The sequence below is a fragment of the Rhinoderma darwinii genome, chromosome 1 (genome assembly GCF_050947455.1).
Source record: "Rhinoderma darwinii isolate aRhiDar2 chromosome 1, aRhiDar2.hap1, whole genome shotgun sequence".
In the NCBI taxonomy this organism is placed as follows: domain Eukaryota; kingdom Metazoa; phylum Chordata; class Amphibia; order Anura; family Rhinodermatidae; genus Rhinoderma; species Rhinoderma darwinii.
The window spans coordinates 477,900,576-477,923,044 of NC_134687.1; the positions used below are offsets into that span (position 1 = coordinate 477,900,576).

Sequence of the window (22,469 nt, forward strand, 5' to 3'; positions counted from 1 at the left end):
ATGTATGAGGTTTTAGATTTGCAAAAGTTTGTTCCAAAACAGGCTATACTCACAAATGCTTGAGGTAGCATATTTGGGCACAGCCATTTATCGAGCAGGTGGTCACGAATTTTGTTCATGCTCAAGTTGTTGACTTCAGCTATCCGCTTTGCTACTGTGTGGATCTCTGCAAAAAACAGAAAATTTTTAGTGTTTCAGTCAATAGATTTTACAGAGGCTCAGATGTAACCCAAGTTATGACAATTTGTGATCTAGTGCATAGTATTGTAAAAAGAATAAGGTAAAAAAAAAAAAAAAAAAAATCACAATGAGGGGAGGAAAATTATAAATAAGAAATAACTGTTACATTCTACCCGGTTAACGTAATAATCACATTTTAGTATCTATTAGCTATAATAGTTGCTTTTAACTAAGTGTTTAGATTTTGGAACATTAGGCTTGGTTGCATCTCCTCTTGCCCATCCAAATCCTATGGTGATTTTTTATATCTTGTCCCCATTTCCTAAATGTAGTACTATTCATCTGCTGGGTGAATTATTTTTGCTCCATTTTTTTAAACCAGGTCATCATTACAATTACACATTGTGTAGCTATTTCATGCAGCTGGTAGTCTCCTAATCTCCCATTTGAGGTGGGAATAAGATTCCTTAATAAAGCTACAATATTAAAGTGTAAATACATTTTTAAAAACTTGACATGTTACAGTGACATGTCAGAAGTTTTGATCGGTGAGGGTCAGAGCATTGAGACCCCGACCCATCGCTAAAATGAAGCTGCAGAAGCACTTGGGTTAGCCCTGTGCAGCTTAGTTTCTGCTCGGCTTTCCTCAGAGCGGTGTCCGGGCTCAATATAAAGTCCATGTCCGTACACCGTTCGCTCAACAAAGCATCACAGCTTTCACCAGATTGCTTCTACCACTTTGTTTTAGTGATCGGTGGGGGTCTTAGTGCTCAGATCCCCCCTCCCCGATCAAAACTTCTGACATGCCCCTATGACAAAAGCTTTTTTTAAAAGCTTAGTTATCCTTTAAGGTCAAGATGCCTGAAGCTTGATCCAACCACTACACATTAAACGCTGCCATCACAAAGCGTGACAAAGTGTATTTTTTTTTTAGTACTCACATAAAATCCTTTTCTCATACCGTTATTAGGAGACAGACCATGGGTATAGGCTGTTGCCACTAGCTCCACCTACACAATCTAAACCCCTCCTGCAGATAAGGAGGTAAATCAGTTTTTACAGACGCAGTAGGAGCAACCAGAAGAAGTCAACAGAAGGAAAACAAACCTAGAACAAAACGATTGATGGGTCAGAACCGTGAAAAAAAAAAAAAAAAAAGGGACCCGTAAAAAACTAGTCGATGTGCAGAAAACAGAAAAAAAATGGAACTGAGTGGGAACTGTGTCCCCCAATGAACTGTACGAGAAAAGGATTTTACGGTGAGTAAAAAAAATCCTCTGTTCTCACTCGTGTCATTGGCGGCCACAGACCTAGGGACTTAGACCCCGGGGGAAGGAACAAGAAACATTGCACAACCGGTCGACAAATCCATGCTGCCTGCAGAATCTAGCGACCCGGGATGCAGTAGTGTGCCACTCAAAACAGAAACAAGTGTGGAGAGAAACAGGCAATCACCATACGAGAGCAGAGGCCCAACACCAGTCAATAGGTCCACAGAGCAAAAAGAATTAGCGGTTAGCCGGAATGAGAGAGCTCTGCCTTTAGTGCGATAGCCTTGGATGCTGTGTGGTAAGATTATAAGGAGAGTTGTGTCCACATCAAGATGTAGCAGCGAGCATTCTCAAGAACATTAAAAAGGCATAAAGGAGGCCTCAAAAAACAGATTGAGGTCCTGAAGATTTGTGGGCTGAACATAAGGGAAGCCAAGGGGCGACCTATTGGAGAGTGGAAACATTCCTCAAACTAGCGTATACACTTCCAAGTCCTGTGAAGAATATGAGATGGGGGAAGGTCATCTGGCCTTCAGTAAAGGTTAGAATTACTGGCTCAGAGAAACTACTAGATCTCAGAGCTATAGCTTGACAAAGCGTGGTGCCAAATGTAGTGACCTAAAGGGCTAGGAGAGACGTCTTCTGCTGAAGAAGTCGGTTGTCCAGTAGACCACTACTGGAATTGGGGCCACAGAAAGAGCCAAAAACTTGACTCAACCCACAATAGAAACGTGATTGACTCAGAAAGAACCGCTGAGCCGTAAGTCAACTTGATGGTTAAAGCAGAATAAGTGGAGGTAAGGCTTTCATGGAGTAAGAACACCTAGAAAACAATATAGTATGAAGTCTGTAAAGTGTGTAGGATAATTTAAAGGATGTTCCAAATTTTCAAAACGGGAGTGGGCCTGTTCCAGGCTATCGTCTAAGCATGTCATGATAAAGAACCTCGCCAGACCGAAAAAAAGTCTGGTGAGAACTTGTGGGCTTGATGTACTGGGATGCTTTGATATCGATCACAGACAGACAACATGGTCACCACCTTCACCTCAAGAATCTGATCCTGACAAACAAGAGAGACAATGAAAATCCAGGAAGGGGCTTTTGTCAATGATTTGTTGTATTTTGGTAGTCCTATGCTATAGGGTTTTGTCAGTGGTATAAATTCATTTTCACGGTCTAGTTTGTGCCTTTATACTACGGCAGCTCGAGTTGCACCGAAAGGGGCCCACTAAGGCTCTGTCGCCCAAGGGCACCCCTAAACCTGGAGCCGGCCCGGTTTGTTTGTATGGCCGATAATTAGCTGGAATGTCAGAGGGCTATCCGATGCTACCAAAAGACAGTGTATTTAGGTTTTTGTTGAAATGTCGCCCTGCCATATACAGCCTGCAAGAAACGCATCTTACGGTCTTACTGCGGACAAAATGGATTTAATGAGAAGGACGTGGATAACCTCTGCGTACCATGCTGTTTATTCTCATAATTCTAGAGTAGTTAGCATCCTGGTACATAGAGAGACATACCTTTCCAGTGCATGGCGCAGCTTATTGATGTGGCGGGCCAATAGATCGGTTTGCTTTGCAGAATTGATCAACAGATACTTGTACCTCCACAATAACACGGTAAGTCAGTTGATTTTATAAATCTTCGACTTATCTGTGTTAGTGGACGGTCTTGTGGGAATCTGTATAACCCTTGTCGATTGCCTGGATTAGCTCAGGCGACAGGAGCGACATCCCCGCTGTGTGGTCACGAACCCGTAAGAAATTAGTCACGCCCGACTAACCATCCTCTGGGTAATTAGGGACTAGATAGAAAATATAACCTGTTTTATATAGGGGCACGATAAGACGTGTGATAAATCGCAAGTAATATTCCAGCAAGACCTAGTGAGTTGCAGACTGAGAAATTGTAATATTTTGGCCAGACCACGGTGAACCGGTCACTAGAGGGTTGCAGACCAAAAAGTGTTGTATAAATGACGTGAAGAATATAGACTGTTACAATGGATGGTTTATGGTCCATATTCAAATCATCAGGATCACCCGTACCAGGACGATCCTATTCGTATGATTTGGTGAAGCGACGGGAAGGGAAACCGTATGCGAGTAAAACGAAGAAATTGATGGAAGTGTGCGCGATGCATAGGGGAGGGCGGCTACAAGCCGGAGACTGGCCAAAAGGTATTCGAGAGAACAAAGGGAAGTTGGAAATAAGAAAGGCATTGTATGTTATATGTATTATAAACCACAGGACCAGCCACCACCCTATAATGGCGGCAGTCCCTCATTTTGGGTGTGTCCTCATTGTGGGCAACAAACCCCCCCCTCACAGCTGAGCAATGTGCTTCCTGTGGGAGAGGCTGCCCCCCACCCCCTGATTAGGTCACGCCCGTCCCAATCAAATCAGTATGAAATGATAGCCTTGTTAATTTTGTCATTTCCCTCAGTAAAGAGTAGACCGTAACACATGCTGCAGTGTTTTCTTCTATTCTAGATTCCGTCCCAGTGGTGCAGGGCGCTGTGCACTGGTGAAAAGACACGTCATCATCATATAGAGATAGTGGCCGACAGATTGGACACTGTTACAGATTATGTGTTTGATGTTTTGAACGTAGATAATTCCTATACAATATTGTGATGTATGATTGCAGATACGTACGTTATCTTGTGATGTACTACAGATGTGTGACTCTTGGGGTATGTTCACACGATGAGAGGCATTTACGTGTGAAAAGACAGACTGTTTACAGCTGCCTCGTTTCACACGTAAATGCTCCTCCTCGTAATTTACGAGGCGTCTGAGACGCTCTGAGACGCTCGTAAATCTTGAGCTGTGCTTCATTGAGTTCAATGAAGAACAGCCCAAATTACGTGGCAAAGAAGTGCCCTGCACTTCTTTGCCGAGGCAGTCCATTGACGCGTCGTCGTTTGACAGCTGTCAAACGACGACGCGTAAATTACAGGTCGTCTGCACAATAAGTCGGCAAACCCATTCAAATGAATGGGCAGATTTTTGCCGACGTATTGTAGCCCTATTTTCAGGCGTAAAACGAGGCATAATACGCCTCGTTTACGCCTGAAAATAGGTCGTGTGAACCCAGCCTTGGAGGTTCATTGTATGGGAGAATTTTTACCGGCATTGAAATTGTTAAGATTGTGAGAACAGAAGCTGTGAGGAGTGAGTGCGTGACCCACTCCTGTAGAATGCGATGACTGATATCGATTGTGTGTGGGGGGGGGGGGGGGGGCTGTGTGATGTGCGAAGTCTGAAAAGCAGACTAGTATATAGAGCGTGGACTGATGAGAAAAGTGATTACAATATTGCACTGATTTTAGATATATATTGTATGCTCTTATTTTTAACAGCAGTAATGTCTAAAAAAAAAAAAAAATTCTTAGTGTTTTGTGTATGGGGTTAAAATCAGTTTCTTTTTTCCTGTGTAAAGGAAAGTTTATCTTTGCGCATGCGCGGTTGTCCGTAACTTCAAGCAGCGAGAAAAATATTACAGACCGCTGGATATGTCTGCAAAACGATAAAAGTTACGCTGCATATTTATGTGTTATGATGTTAATTCAAATGTATTAAAATACAGATATTGTGAGACACGGGGTCTTGCAAATGTATGTACCCCCACTGTTCCCTATTTTTATATACAGTTTATTGGTTTGCAGTAATTAATATTAGCAGATATATATTATTTTCTGTTTTATTGGAGAACGAATAACAATTGTTTTGTTTTTACACATGAGGCACGTGCTATAGTGCGGCCTAATTGTTATTTTGGGAAATGTGAGATGTTTTACAGGTAAATGATTGCAAGTCATTTTAAAGATAAAATGTATTTTTGTCAGGAGAAAGTCATTTTTGTTCCAGGCTGTTGTGTATTACAAGGGGTTAAACCAGTGCCCCCCAGATAGAGTGCCCAACCTTATTATGTTGAGATGTAGTTTTGAACCCTGCTACATTACTTTCGCAGAGTCCAAAAAGGGGGAATGGTGAAGGGACTGATCAAGTACAATTTTGGTTTGTTTTGAATTAATGAATTTAGTTCCAGTAGATCTACAAAATGTGTATGACAGTAACCTAAAATGTTGAGGTTTTTCTGTGTAGATCCTTCCAGAACAGTAAATATGGCACTGGGTATGCTGTGCTGTAGTCTCCACCCAATATGAGGTATTGTGTAAGAGACCATCCCCCTCCAGCAAATTTACACAAGAGGCCGAGGTCACTCACAGATGAGTCTTTACAGATATAGTAGGGAAGGAGGTGAAAATTATCTGACCATTGTTAATTTTATGTAAAGATTTTTGTATTAATCAAGTATTTACAGAACCTGATAAAAGTCAGATTCTCAAAGTGTTCTGGATTATCAGATGTGTGGAGAAGTGTATAACATTTGTTTTTATTCTAAAGAATGTAGACGCCACCCCTTTGAAATGTTCTATCTATATGTGACTTGGGTTTTAATGTAAATTTGTAATGTAGAAATACTTGATCATATACAGTATGTACAAGACAGGCTACGAGGCACAAGGTAAATTATCCAGAAACCACTCTCACCTTCTTGTTCATCTCAAGGAGCAGAGCTGGAGGTGCTCCCTGAGGCTGTAACCTGGCAGAAGGTAAGACGGCCGACATTTACACTGACTCTAGGTACGCCTTTGGCATCGCCCACAATTATGGGCCCATTGGTAGTAGGAACTTTATTGGATCATCGGGTAAGCCAATTGAGAGAGCAAGAGAAGAAAGAGCCGGCAAATAGAGTATGTGCAGTCAGGTGTCAGTAAATTGGCGATACAATAATGCCACCGCTAGGTTTGTTGCCTGCATGATGTGCGCACGGCATGACATAGGTAAAACAGCAAAGGTACCTGTGAAAAGTGCAGCCCGGCCAGATTACCCGTCCCAGCGACTGCAGAACATACAACTACCCGAGGTAGAAGTGTATGACAATGTGCTCGTGTGTGTAGACCTGTTCTCAGGGGGGCCTGAAGCCCGGCCGGTATCTTCCCCACTGCAGACGTTGTGTGTAGTGACAGGGGAACAGTGTTATCCCAAGTATTGAACTGGTGTTTGTACAATAAGATGTCAGCAGTTCTCCAGATGTTATTCCAACGTTAGTTTGTTTAATAACGATATTCAAAAAGTGTTGTGGGAATATTACTCAGGTTAAGTTTTATGTAAAGTTCCGTATCAGCCTTAGCATTGGACTATTGGAGGCATGCGTCAGTATTAGGTTTGTGTAAATGATAACTTCTCAGTGCAAGTAGATTCCCATTTGAAAATATTTTTGTTGTGAAAGGAAAATTTTAGAGCAGAGAATTCTGTGCAGTGTATATGTAGAATATATATATATATATATATATATATATATATATATATATATATATATATATATATATATATATATATAAAAGAAGAAGAATCAGTTTGTATGGATCAGGTTTAGTTACTGCCCAGTGTGAACGTTTAAAATAAATCTGTCATTGTTAATGTTTTTCTTCAAATTAATTATCTGATTAAGATCAATTACTGATTATGCGATGAAAAGATCATTCTCCACAGGAAGTGTCCAACTGGGAGCGGAAGGCGTGAGAACCAGATTCTGACAGAATGTGGATGGATAAAGGAAGGTAAACCGGTAGCACCCAAGGCACTCTTAATGGCACTTGCATTGATGGTGTCTGACCTCACATATGCCCCAAGACTGCAAGGATCGATGTGGTAAGTTCTAATTGGTGTGTCCCAGGTTTTACAGCGGATGCTGCTAAATTCTGTTAGAGCTGTTTGATTTGCCTACAGAACAGTCCTGGCAGACCGGTGCCAACCTTATCACACCCACCTCCCACGAAGAGAACAGACCTTGAGAGGCCTTCCCAGGTAAAACAAACCAGAGTAGAGGGAGAAAAATTGGTTTGAGACACTTGTCAGATAAACATGTGGAATCTGTGTATATTTCTGTGAATAGGAGCTGTTCCAGGTTATCAGCTGAGAATAAAAATAATTCGTTTTTCTTAAATAAAGGTGTTTGATGTAGTTTAACCTCTTAACGCCGAAGGACGGATATATCCGTCCTCTGCAGCTGCTAGTTCGCGCAGGACGACGGATATATCCGTCCCGTGATGGCGCGGGTACTGAGACTGTACCCATGCGATCAGCGGCAGGAGCACGGCTGTTATACTCAGCCTGGCTCCTGCTGCAACTGCCGGAATCGAAGCGCGCTCCGATTCCGGCAGTTTAACCCATTAAATGCAGCTGTCAATAGTGACAGCGGCATCTAATGTGTTTGACAGAGGGAGGGAGCTCCCTCTGTCACCCCATCGGCGCCCCCGCAAACAAATCGCGGGTCGCCATCGGGTTTCCATGGCAGCGGGGGGTCTAACAAAGACCCCCAGGTCTGCCTTCAGCATCTGCCTGTTAGGCGATGCCGGAGGCATGACCTAACAGATTGCCTGTCAGTTTTACACTGACAGGCAATAATGCTTTGGTATACTAAGTATACCAAAGCATTATATATGCGATCAGCAGATCGCATAGTGAAGTCCCCTGGTGGGACTAAAAAAAAAAATTTCAATTAGTTAAATAAAGTTGGTGAAAAAAAAATAATAATAATTACAGTGAAAATCAAATAAAACAACTTTTTTTGCCCAAAAAGTGGTTTTATTTAGTAAAAGTGTCAAAACAAATCACACATACACATATATGGAATCCCCGCGATCGTAACGACTTGAACAATAAAATGAACACATTAATTAAACCGCCGGATGAACGGCGTCCAAAAAAACAAAGGCAAAATTCTCTCTTTTCTCCCATTCCCCCCATAAAAAATTAAATAAAAATGTATCTATAAGTCCTATGTACCCCAAAATAGTACTAATGAAAACTACACATTGGCCCACAAAAATCAAGCCCACATCGACGGAAAAATAAAAACGTTACGTCTCTTGGAATGCGGCGATGCAAAAACAAGTAATTTTTTTCTAAAAGGCTTTTTATTGTGCAAACGTAGGAAAACATGTAAAACCCTTACATATTTGGTATCCCCGTAATCGTGCCGACCCATAGAATAAAGTGAACATGTTATTTACGCTGCATAGTAAACGGCGTAAATTTGTAACGTGAAAATCAATGCTGGAATAGCTGCTTATTTTCAATTCTCTCCTAAAATAAAGTTAATAAAAGTTAATCAATATATTATAAGCATCTAAAAATGGTACAATTACAAAATACAACTCGTCCCGCAAAAAACAAGCCCTTATAAGGCTATATAGACAGACTACAAAAACAGTTACAACTCTTGGAATGCGACCATGAAAAAACAAAAAATAATCCTTGGTCATTAACGTGCAAAATGGCCCGGTCATTAAGGGGTTAAGGGCCTGTCATTATTATTGTATGTACTTAGAACAACGTTTATAGTGTATGCGGATGAGGTTATCACCAGATTAGCATTTATTTTAACAATTGACAAGGGTTGGGTCCCCAGCAAGTGCCAGTAAATATGAACTAAAAGACTTTTAATATGATGAAATCCATCACTGAGATGCGGCAGGCGCAGCCTGAGCCAGTACAACGCGTTTATCATGAACTGACGGCAGTGTCATAATTCTAAGCTGCCGTGCGGACAAGTAACTTGCCAGAGGAAGAGGACAGATGCAGAGGGTTTGTGGTAGTCACAATAAAACTCCACTACTCCGTCTACGTGGGAACTCACCCCAGGCTCGCAGCATGAGGTGCTATGTACAGCCCGGTGACGTATACAAAAAGAGACGGTGTCTGACAGATGAGAAGGACCAAACCAAGACCTGATGACATCAGCAAAGTGAAGTAAAGACCAAAGACCTGAGTGAATCCGACAGCAGTATAAGTGTTTTAATAAGTAAGTGACCAGGTGGAGGATAATAAATCCCCCACTGGACACCACTGTACAGTCTGACTCCACAATTGTGTGGGTTACCCGGAGGGCGATAGTCAGTGAAGAGCAGAAGACAGAAGAAGAAGAGGACGATGATGTACAGGACTTGCAATGAACTGATGGGACCCAAAACCTGAGGTTGATCGCATGAGATTGGTGATAGCATTATATTATTAATTGAGGCCCTATTGTTTATATTGTCTGAGGTTTATAATGTGTGTAAATATGCCACGGTACTGCAAATTACGATCTGAGGAGTTTTATGGGGAGGTGTGAGGTGAAGGTTACTGGTTGTTGTCACTCATATGTAAGAAGTACATGGCAGCAATGGGAGCCCGGAGGTTATGTTACCTGGGTGTCTTTAGGTTTGGGGAAGATGCTGCCCATGACCTGTTATATCTGCAGGGGTAAAAGTCCCATTAGGACAGTAAGTGACAGTGCGACAATTATTACCGTTAAAAAATGTAGACTGGATTAATTATATATATTGCAACCAGCAGCGGTTTGCAAATTATACACGAGATGCTTTACAAGGGTTAGCCGACCAACTAGGGCCCACCTCAACTGTGCCCACTATGTTTACACAAATAGACGAGGTGACAAAGACAGTCCCTTTAAAGACAACCATCCTGTATCCTGAGAATAGGGAAAGTTAGGACCACTCCGAAACCTTGGAAGTCCAGGTACAAAGGGGGGTTACTCATAAGGAGTAGCTCGTCTCATGCTGGTAAAGAAATCCAAAACCCCTACCCGCCAGTTTCGAGTGGTCAGTATTAGGTTGCTAGGCAAGACTCAGGGATAGAGTAATAATATTTTTAGGGGGGACTATCAGGGATCATTACCATGTATATTGTTTGCAAAAATATTATCCTTGCGCACACACACACACACACACACACACACACATATATATATATATCAGTATATGCCACAAAGAACTCGAATATAACAAAACGGAGTCTGTATCAGGAACACCACCCCTGGAATGCAAGAGGAGTGTACAGATGAACTTACAGCTGAATAGAGCCAATGGGGCTTAAGCACGTCCCCACCTTCCTACAAAGAAGATTTTTTGTTCAATAAAAAGTTAGTTGTCCTTCCTGCTTCACTGAGGGAGGATGTGTACCAACTTGTCTGCCTGGTATATTTCTTCCATGCATGCTGTAATGACAGGGATAGGTAAACAGACAAGTGAGCCCTAATCTACCCGCCACTCAGTCCCTGCCTACTTGCAACGACCCGCCCTAGGCGACGGGGTACAACTGGGCGACGGTCCCTACACTCAATAAGTGCACGACAGACAACAGACAAGGAAACACAGAACAAAGGGAAACGGGGCAGTTGCCCACGGCAACACAGAGAGCAACAAGAGTAGTAAACGAGCCGAGTTAAACCAGGAGAGTACAAGGTGCCAAACGTAGAGCAGGAGAGTAGTGAACAAGCCGAGTCAAACCAGGAGTGAACGAGGTACCAAACGCAGAGCAGAAGAGTAGTCAGTAAGCCAGGGTCAATACGAAGCAGGGACAAGTAGTTCAAGAAGCTGCAGAAGGGCCAGGAAACCAACAGAGAAGAGTCACAAGCAAGGAGGAACAGGAAAGGCAGGTATAAATAGACAGAGGGCGGGAGCTAGCTCCGTCTGGCCAGGCTGTGATAGGCTCTCACACTCCTAAGCCTGCCATCCTGAGTGGTGGAAGATGGAGTCAGTCTCACAGACATAGAAGCAGGTGCAGACTGATTACCTATGGGCGTGGATACAGAAGCTGTGCCTGGCAGATCCTTAACACATGCACTCAGTTTCCAACTTACGGAGGTGGTTATTTGGTGTGAAATAACAGGGAAAAGGAAGTTTACCCTGACATTGTCTATGATCTCTAAAGCTCAACAAGGGTCCTTACACATTACCGCTTTGAAAGATGATACGGACGCCTTGATCTCTGATACCCCAGGTGTCCTGGGAATATTAAAATCCTTTTATGCTTCCTTATATTTGTCCCAAGGTGTCCCCTACTACTACAGATGTGGGTTTCTTGGGAAATGCTAACCTACCTAGACTGAACAGGGATGACAGGGCCCTGTTAAATGGCCCTCTTAGCCTGGAGGAACTACACGTGGCTGTGCGAGGTTAGCCCTGGGAGCAGACGGCTTGCCCACGGAAGTGTATAAAAAAATACGGGGATGTGATGTGTCCTAGGCTTCTAGAGGTGCTACAGGAGTCCCTGGCGGTGGGATATCTGCCGGAATCCATGCGAGAGTCCACCATTGTAATACTTCTCAAAGAGGGAAAAGACCCACTGCTTCCCAAATCATACCACCCTATTTTCCTGTTGTCTGCAGACGTTAAAATTCTCGCAAAACCAGCTAAGAGGATAAATAAGGTAATTTCCTCCATTATTCACCATGATCAAACAGGCTTTATGCCAGGTAAGGCAACGTCTTAATATTCGGCGTCTGTTTCTTAGTTTACAGATCCCGCCTGATAATGAAGGTAGCAGAGCCATCCTCTCGGATGCCGCTAAAGTGTTTGACAGTGTTGAATGGCCCAATATATGGCACACGCTTGACAGTATGGGGGTAGGTCCGGTTTTCTTTTCATGGGTTAAAGTTTTATACTCCAGTCCCAAGGCTAGAATTAGGTCTAATGGAGTTCTATCTGAGAGATTTCAGCTTTAAAGTGGTACGAGACAAGGGTGCCCACTTTCGCCCCTTTTGTTTGCCATTGAGCCTTCGGCAGCAGCGGTTAGGCTTTCCCCAGCAATTAAAGGATTCACATATGGTAACTATAAAAATAAAATTGACTTGTACGTGGATGATGCGTCGTTCTTTTTGGGAGATACAGGACCCTCTCTATGACCTTAGAAGATGAGTTTGGACATCTATCTGGACTTACTATTAAAGAGCAAAAATCAGCGCTACTCCCGACAGACCCCCTGGTTGAACCTATGGAAAATATAGGGAATTCGGTCCAATGTGTTGAACAACTGTGGTACTTGGTACAGAGGTAACAATGCAGATATCCGATTTTGAAGATCTGAACCTCACACCTAAATTTAAAACGTAAGATTGGTGCGTGGTGGTGTAAGCGGTCTCTTTCTGTTGTAGATCGTGTGAATCTTATTAAAATGATTCTGATGTCACAATTGCTATACTTGATACATAATGCACCGGTGTGGATCCCGCTCACCAGAGACCTTATGTGGCGTAGGAAGCGCCCTAGATTGAGGCTGGAAATTTTGCAAAGGCCCAAAAACGCGGGAGGACTGGCCCTCCCAAATCCCTGGATTTATTTTTTGGCAGCTCAGTGTCAACACCTTAAAGGATGGGGCGCTCATTCTGGGGAAGAAACTTCTGCAGTTATATTGAAATATCATTTGAAAAGTTAAATTTTACTAGAGGCTGTTGAGTGTGGACGTCTCTCAGGTAGACGATGCGTGTTTACAATGCTAGATCTTATTCATAAAACCTGGGGGAAAGTTAAGCATTTGAGAGGGGTGAGTGGATACATGGAATATACACCCATATGGGGAAATAGACTGCTTCTTGAGTTCATAGGACTAGAAAGTTAGGAGTACTGGAAGGCGGCAGGGCTTATGAGGGTGCTTTAACTGACAAGTGGTTCTACCTTTAAATCCTTCCAGCAGTTCCAAGAAGAACTTAATGTACCACATAGAGGGTTTTACAGGTATTAACAATTAAGACACCCGTTTAAGACACAGTTCTCACAGTCCCAAGTGACTATACAACAGGATAATATTGTCCAAGCTCTTGGCCTATCTGGGACCATGAAAGGGGTTATATCGTGGGTATATCAACTCACGATGACCAAATTTTTGGATAGTTATCCTTTGGTGGCTATGCATAAATGGGAAAGAGACATTCTCTGGATTGAAAACGACCAGTGGTCCACTATAATGGAAGCTGTTCCGAATGATTCGCTCTACATACTACACCAGGTGCATAAAACACCTGAGGTGATACATTGCATGGGAATTCGGCCTGATGCTACATGCCAGAGATGCGGTTTGGAGCCTGCCGACCTCCTCCATATGCTGTAGGATTTCATGCAACTTGACATATACTGGTCCAGCTTACTTGCAATTGTGGGAAAGGTGTTTTCTATATATCTGTGCCTAGGGACCCAAACACCTGTTAGGCATTATAGATTCAGCCTTCTCCCCCAAAGGTTCAAGAGTTCGTAGATAGAGGGAATCAGTTGCTCATTAATGAAAAGGTATTTCTTAAAAGAGGAGCATCTACCAGGTTTGACAAATTGTGGGTGCCGTGGCTAGATGCTGATGGATAACCAGTCTAGGAAAAAAATACCCAAAAAAACAAACCGCTAGCTTGCAAAAAACGCCATGTAGCGTTAGCACAATTACTTAGTTTGGGCAAGGCCGTAGCATGGCTGCTTTGGTGCTTGCATTTGCTACGTAGTCATGTGAGATAGAGGATTATGCCCGTACGGCAAATGTCAGCTACCCTGCCAAATACAATCACTCAGTCAGTGGAAGGGTGTAATGTGACTTCCAGCGTAGCAGTGTCCGACCAAGACACAGAGGTGGCGGGGGGTTGGACCGAATGTCACTTAAAAACTAGAAGAAACGCCTGACTCATTCTGAGGTATGCTTGATGCAGAGTTTGTGGACCGCAGTACGCAATTGGCATGAAGACCGGCATGTTGCACAAGAGGGAGATAAAAAAAAGCCCCCCCCCCAAAAAAAAAGGCCAATGGAAAAGGATTGAGGTGCCGCTGACACTCAGGCGTCAAAAGTAGATGGGGGAAGGGCAGAGCAGTGCAGAAAGGAAAAAAACTTACCCTATTACCAGAGAAGAGTGCGGCCTACTAGGCCGCAATGAAGCCTGGACCTTTATTAGCGGACTGTAGTAATCCCATGGCTGGGCCCGTGGCACGGATGAAAGAAAAAATACTACAGTGGGAGGCTCGGAAAAAAAATAGAGTCAGGCACCACAAGTCAGAAGCAGGGCGGTGGGTGGGTTTTAGAGATTGGGCAAGGCCTGTGAATGCGCGAAGAGAATGGGGGATGTGTACAAGGAAAAGGAAGAGAGCAGGGGGAGAGAGATTTGCACAGCACCATACTCGCCTAATCCCATTTACTCACCCCCCCATCATCCTTTTTGCTTCAGATCCCCCCATGTTACCAATAGTCACCCCTTCAGCGTCTTTACACCCTGCTTGGAGAGTATGCTGGAAGGGGAGGGGCAGGCAGGAGCACCAGGTACCCCATGGCTGGCAGTCAACAAAGCAGTCAAACTGCTTTGTTTCACTTTGTATCCTGGGGAAGGGAGTAATAGTGTAAATAACTCCGCACTATTCGCCCTCTCCACTTGGGGAAAAACAGGCAGGCCCTGTTTCCCATCTAGTTGGGAGAAAAATTTGATAATAAATCTATTTTTAAAAAAAGCAGAAAGGACCTGCAAAAGCAGGAAGGTTGGCCTCTTACGGACACTAATCTAAAACAGAGTAGCCCAGTGACTGCAAGTTAATAGCCTATGTAAGAGGAGCTAACATTTAATGCTTTGTGTAGTCTCCTAAGGGCAAAACCCTATACCCACAGTGTGTGTCCCACAATGACACACATGAGAAATTTAGTTTTAAGCAGATATTAGTTGAGTATTGAGTTTCAAGCTTGAACAGTAGTAGGCGATAGCTCAAGACTAGTAAAAAAAAATATTACTGAGCAGACTAGTTTCAGCATATGTCATATTTTGATATATTTTCTAAGGGATATGATAAAAACTACTCGTGTAACTTGGGCATATTCATTAAAAACAGACTTGAAAACACAAAGAACTGACTTGATCTGTACAAACCTGGATAATCTCTACCAGTTGGGTTTCTTATTCTTTCCTCCACACTGCTGTGCTCATAAAGTGAAACAATAAGAGTTGCTGGTTTACCAATCTGTTTAATAAAATCTGGAGTGTTTAACTTGTGTGTCATTAGAACATTTTCTGTGGCTGATCGTTGGTACTGCACACTTAACTTCTTTATTAGTACTTCAGCTCGATCATGAGATTCTTCCTTTAAAATTAAACAAAGGCAACAATACATAAGAGTATCAGAAAGGCTACATAGGTTATATAAGAATTAAGGAGTGGTCATTCATCTAGATAGTTAACCTCTTCCCGCACTGTGCCGCAACTGAACGTCCTGGAGAGGGGTTGCTTCCCGTACCAGGACGTACATTTGCGAAGCGGTTCCCGGCGCACACTGTCTTAACCGCCAGTGTCCGGGAACGGGGAGGTCAGCTGTCCCCGACAGCTGACACTCCAGTCTTGTAGGTCAGCGGACCATCGCCGCCGATTTCGGCAATTAACCCCATTAATGCGGCGACCGATTGCGATCGCCGCATTTAAGGGGTTTGAAGCACATCGGTAGCTCTCCCGAAGTGATTGTGGGGGTTGCCGATGCTTGTCGCGGCAATCGGAGGCCAGACAATGGCCTCCGGGTTGCCATGTACGGAAACCTCGGAGGAGCAGCCGCCGGCTGGTCCTCCTAGGCTTCCTGTCAGTGTGACTGTCACGTCACAATGACAGTTAGAATACATTACACTACGTAGGTAGTGTAATATACTCTAGCAGCGATAAAAGCTGCAAGTCTAAATGTCCCCCTTCTCCTATTTTTCTTCTAAAGTAATGTAAAAGAAATTAACAAAATTGGTATCGCTACGTCCGTAAAAGGCAGAACTATTACGATATACCATTATTTAACTCGCACGGTGAACACCGTAAAAAACTTAAATAATTGAAACCGCCAAAATTGCTGTTTTCTTTGTCACCTTAGCTCTTAAAAAAACAATGTAATACAACTTTAGCACTTTTTATGCAACAAAAAATGGTTCCAATAAAAATCACAGCTCGTCCCGCTAAAAATAAGACCTCCCACCGCTCAATCAACTGAATAAAAAAAAAAAAAGTGTTACGGCTCTCAGAATGTGGTGAAACAAAACAATTTTTATTTTAACAACTCAATTTTTCTTTGTAAAAGTAGTAAAATATAAAAAAAATATGAATTTGGTATCACCGTAATTGTATGGAGCCGCAGAATACAGTTTTAGTTGTGCTGTAAAAACGAAAAATGTAATCAGATTTTTTTCCGATTTCAGCCCACAAATAATTTTTTTTCAGTTTCCCAGTACATCTTATGGTACTTTGAATGGTGTCAATAGAAACTACAACTCCTCCCGCAAGAAATAAGCCCTCACAACCCTCTGACTGAAAAATAAAAAAAAAGTTATGGCTCTTGGAAGGCAGAGTAAAAAGCGAAAATAAGCAAAAAAAAAAAATGGTTTAGTCCTGAAAGGGTTAATTCATTTTTAATGAAAAAAATGTATGACGCCATGTGGGGTATTTCGGTACACGGGAGAAATTGCTTTACAAAAATTGGTTGTTATTTTTCTCCTTTATCCCTTGTTATAATTCAACATTTTAGTGAAAAAATTGTGATATTCCTTTTCGCGGCCTAATTCTAATAAATTTTGCAAAAAACCTGTGGGATCAAATTGCTCACTAGACTTCCGGTTCCGGCGCTGGGAATGCAGGACGCGAGTGACTGAGCTACCGCTCCCGTCCAGCCTATCTGCTTGCAATAGTCGCTTCGGCGACGACAATCAGCGGTGAAGTCACCAGCCCTGCACACAGAATCATCACAGGTGGTGCCTGTATGGACAGGTACCTCCTCAGAAGCGAGCAGAAGCAAGCCATGTAAGACTCAGCCGCGGCCGTGGTAAAGGGAGGTAAGATGGCGGCGCTTCCCGCCACTGCGACCCTGCTATACACACAGGAAGATGACCTGCAGCACCATCAGTCCCAGCTTTCAAGCCCGACAGAACATATAATGTCCGCTCTTCCTGCAGCCATTGATTATGTAGCCCTGGCCCGAGAAGTAGCCAAACAGATAGCGCCAGACCTGCAAAAGGCGCTGGAAAAAACGGTGCAAGATTCCCTAAACCGCGTGCATGCGGAGCTGGCACAAGTCACTATCAGAGCTGATGAGTTAGAGCAGCGTATGACGCTGCTGGAGGATGAAAATGAGCGTCTGCAATCCAAACTCAGAGGGGTGCTGTCTGTTACTACGCAGTTGGGGGACAAGGTGGAGGATCTGGAAAACCGCTCCAGGAGGAGCAACCTGCGACTGGTGGGGCTGAAAGAAGCGGTGATATCTTCTGATTTGCAACGAGTGTGTGAGAGGACATTGCCAGAAGCTTTAGGTCTTCCCCGTCCCTGCCGGGTGGAGAGGGCGCACAGAGTGGCCCAAAAACCTCCCAGCAACAGACGACCACAGTTCGCTTCGTCCCAGACAAGTAATCTTTAAGCTGTTGGATTACAATGATAAGGTGGCACTTATGAAAGCATTCCGCAGCAGATCGCGTCCCTTGGAAATAATGGGCATGAAAGTGCTACTTTTTGAGGATTTCTCGGCGGAGGTTGCAAAACGAAGGCGGGCTTTCAGCAAGATCTGCACCGCGCTGTTCCAAGCGAAAATACGTTTTAACCTGCAGTACCCAGCCATCTTGCGGGTGTTTCAAGAGAACGGGCGGAACAAGGTTTTCACCACGCCACAGGAAGCGGAGGACGCACTTACGGAGCTTTGTAGGCGCAGACCACAGCAAGACGAGAGTCACAGTCCAGTACACAGTCCGAATCGCAAGTCGAGAGAAGCCAAACGGAACCGACTAAATATGGAGCGAACCTGGGCAGAAGCTTTAATGCCCACACCTGGAAGATCCCGGGGGGGGGGGGGGGGGGTCGAGCCAGAAATGGAGGGGATTCTCCGAAACCGCAGAGGCGTACGCGGGACCGCACCCGATCCACGTCTCCTGATTGACGGACGAAGATCTTTTCAGCACATGTTATTTAAGCTGATGTGATGATGATTTTGTGGACGCTGTAGACCAATTGCAGATTCCGACCAGATACAGATAAGTTTACAGATAATTTGAAAGTTTTGAGGGAGATATTTGGCGGTAGTATACGGCACTCTGTACCGGTCAACAGCTGGCCTATTGTTATAATGTTACAAGGTTGAAATGTATGCACTCTGGTATTTCCCTGCATTTTCACTACAGGAGATTAGTGAGGGAGTTAGATCAGGGTCTGAGATTTTTCCTTGTGGGTGGGATTGACTGGGAATGAGACAATGCCTCCCCCACGCAAGGGATTAGCTGTATCTGTCACAGATGGCAGATCGGGGGAAATTGTGATAGAAGATATGGGAAAAGAAGGTAGGGAAACCTTGAGGCGAAGCAAGATTCATGTGGATATGTGATTTTAAGTCTGTTTGCATAAAAGTCATGAAGATATAATCCAGACGGACGCTAGGCTGATAAAATTGATGATATGGAAATGTATAAGAATGTGCACAGGCGACAAAGAGGTATTGAGGGGGCAAGGGCAGGTGTTACTTCCTCAGGGAAGGAGTCATATGTGCATGCTGGGGGGGAGGGGGAGGGAGGGGCGTGTTCTGACATAACAGAAAAAAGTGAAGTCACGTACACCAGTGGGTATGAAGGGGCTGCTAACCCTTGCCGCAGGTGATTTGAGGGTTTCGTTAGATAAGGGCCGGTTGGCATTGTTGGTTCTGGCTTATAAGCCGGGTTTTGGTTATCTTGTTAATGTTTATACATGGCTCTTGGAAAAAGACGGATCTGACTCCCCGAACTTAGCACGACTTTTAGGTACTTTAGCTAATCTTATACATGGCCCAATAACATGAAAATAGTCTCTTGGAACGTTAAAGGGCTGAGATCCCCACAGAAACGGACCAAACTTTTGCGACACATGAAAAGATTGCACCCAGATGTGGCCCTATTGCAGGAAACTCACCTTACCGAGCCGGAGTTTAAGTATTTGCAAAAATTCTGGGTGGGTCAGGTTTTTGCCTCGTCGGCAAGGGAGGGTAAGGCGGGAGTTATATTTTTGGTAAATAAAAATTTTGTGTTTACACTGGTGTCCAAGGAGCGCGATGACGAGGGCCGTTGGATCCATCTAGTGATGGAGCATGCAGGGGAAACCATCAGTATTCATAATGTGTATGGCCCAAATACGGTTAACACTGTTTTTTTTGGTCATTTGGAAACCCAACTCCAGCAGGATCGCACTAGGTTTTTGATTCTAGGGGGAGACCTTAACACTGTAAGATCTTCAAAGGAGGATAGGAGCGCAGGGACTAGTGCGCAGAGAAATAGAGATAGGATCTTGCCCGACTTTTTAAGACACACGGCCCTAATAGATGCGTGGAGGAGTCTACACCCAGATGCGCGGGAATATACACATTTCTCCCATGTTCATCAGTCATGGTCACGTATTGATTACTTGCTAGTTAGTGACGCATTATCGCGGCGTTTACGTGAAGCGACAATTGAAGATCTAGTCATTTCGGACCATGCTCCGGTTACCATTACCTTGGCCGACACAGTAGCTAGAGGAACGGATTTTATCTGGAGGTTTCCCGCCTTTCTGGCAAAGGATGAGGGCTTTATACAGAAGCTTAAGGGGTGGTGGATGGAATTTGATGGGGATAATGTATCGCATCGCTCGGAACCGTCATTGTATTGGCGTACAGCTAAAGCGGTAATACGAGGAAAAATCATGTAATATATGTCTAATCTTAAACGTAAGACGACCGAAGGATACAAGGCAGCGAGCGACAGATTACGGTGTGCATACACAGCATTTCTACACTCTCCATCACTGCCATTGGGGGAGGAATGGAGGGAAGCCAAACGACAGTTTGATCAATGGTTAGACAAAAGAGATTATTTACCGGTCCCAATTTGATGCCGATTTAATGCGTTTCGGCAATAAAGCGGGCAAATTATTAGCGCGATTAGCAAAAGGGAGGTATGCACCGTCGCACATATCAACACTTAACGAATCAAATGGAACTTCTACCTCAGACCCAAAAAAAATCAATACCATATTAAGTAAGTACTACCAAGCCCTTTACTCAGAAACACCCATAGATCTCCAAAAAGGGAGGGAATTTTTGGAGAAGGTGAAGCTGCCAGGGCTCACCCAGGAGCAAAATGGTCACTTGAGCGCAGAGATTACATTAGAGGAAGTCTGAAGCGCAATTAAGACCTTATCTAACGGAAAGGCCCCGGGTCCGGATGGATTCACAGGGGAGTTTTTTAAATCTCTGAGAGAGGAAATCAGTCCTACCTTGGTGGCATACTATAATATTTTACTAGGCACGGGGGCTTTACCAGCAGAGGCTAAAGTAGCGCATATAAAGGTGCTACCCAAAAAGGGGAAGAATCCTCTTGACCCGGGGGCGTACCGTCCCATTTCGCTGATAGACCAAGATCAGAAATTGCTCACAAAAATTCTGGCCAATCGGCTGGCTATGTATCTACCCATACTGGTGGGAAAGTCCCAAGTAGGCTTTGTAAAGGGCAGGGCAGCAGTGACAAATCTACGCAAGGTGTTGACGGTGCTAGAAACAGTCAGGCATGATCCCCAACCAGGTACCAGGCCAGCACTTTTAGCGCTAGACGCAGAGAAAGCCTTTGATAACATACAATGGGAATGGCTGGGGATGGTGCTGGACAAAATGAACGTTCAGGGAGACTTCCGGGTCTTCCTGAAGGGAGTCTACAATAGCCCGCAAGCACGTGTTCACTCCTCAGGGTTCCTATCAGATCCCTTCCAATTACATAAAGGAACACGACAGGGTTGCCCCCTATCACCCCTGTTATTCAATCTGGCGTTGGAACCTATGGCTAGATACCTGGAGGAATCGGATATGTTCAGAGGCATTCAAGTAGGGTCTTGTGCAGTGAAATTAGCCCTGTTCGCTGATGATGTCATACTTTTTATGTCGAATCCTCAAGAGCATTTAATGTCGGTTTTTCAATTTTTACAGGAATTTGGACAATGCTCGGGATATAAAGTCAACATAGCTAAGAGCGAACTGCTGGAGTTGGGCAGGCCATTGCCCAAGACCTTTTGGCAATCATTGGGTTGCGGGATATCACCGGTTGAGCACTGCATTACTTATCTGGGTATCAAAATAGGGAGGGCATTAGACACTCTATATGGCCTAAATTATCCCCCGTTAATTAAAAAAATACAAGCGGAACTCACTAGATGGGGCCAATTGCCGTTGTCCCTCCTGGGAAGATGCCATCTGATTAAGATGGTTAGTTTCCCCAGATTGCTATACCCCTTTCAAACATTTCCTCTATTATTGAAGCATGCGGATGTCTCGAAACTGACGGCTTCATTCACTAAATTTATATGGGCAGGAAAAAGGCTGCACATAGCACTTACCAAGCTTATGATGGGAAAACAAGAAGGGGGTGTGAACTTTCCGAATGTCAGGGGTTATAACGTAGTCTGTCTTTTTCGCCATGTAGTAGATTAGCTTCATGAGACAAGCAATTATTCCAACTTCGATCTGGAGGGGGAGTATGCCTCACCCTGGAACCTGAAAGCTTTGTTACATTGTAGAGTTGCTTCTCTTCCGTGCCGTCTCAAAACCTCCATTGTATTGAGAGATACAGTTCTAGCTTGGAAAGTGGTACGTAAACAGTTTGGGCTGCCTCACCTGGTCTCGAAATATATGCCGTTAAGCGGACATCCAGAGTTTTTACCGGGAATAGACAAGGGGGACGGAATTGCCTCATGGGGGAGGGTAGGCATGGGAAATGCAGGGGATCTTATGCACACAGAGGAAAAGAGGTGGTTAACTGGGGAGGAAATCACCACTAAACTCAGACACATAGCAGGGAGGGTCAATTTTTTGAAAGTATTTCAGGTACGAGCATTTTGCACCTCCAGGCTCAGGGATGTGAGTAAGGAAGCTACCTCGCACACTCTGGATGAGGTCATGGGTCCAACAACTGGGCGGGCGACCATTTCGGGGCTGTATGGAGCATTGAGAGATGGTTTTGTTCGGCCGCAATCAAGGATTAGTTTTAAAAGCTGGGAACGGTGGACTCAGGATCCAGGTATAGGAGAGATCATACTGGGGGGTTGGGAGGCGGTACGGAAGAGTGTGATAAATCAGAGCTGGAGGGAAACCTATTTTAAGTTGATGCATGCAGCTATATATGGCTTTAATATTCTGCCTTCATAATCTT

At 44.0% G+C, this 22,469-nt stretch overlaps 1 protein-coding gene across 2 annotated transcripts in view; it reads right to left on the reverse strand.

The window, feature by feature from the left end:
* Window positions 1-22,469, reverse strand: part of KNTC1 (kinetochore associated 1) — a 245,329-nt gene that overhangs the window by 49,573 nt on the left and 173,287 nt on the right. For both annotated transcript variants that reach the window (XM_075834110.1, XM_075834112.1), the window contains 2 exons: window positions 15,196-15,406; window positions 54-166 (listed from right to left, as the gene is read on the reverse strand). In XM_075834110.1, the coding sequence (XP_075690225.1) occupies window positions 54-166; window positions 15,196-15,406 (324 nt within the window). The remainder of the gene's footprint in view (window positions 1-53; window positions 167-15,195; window positions 15,407-22,469) is intronic.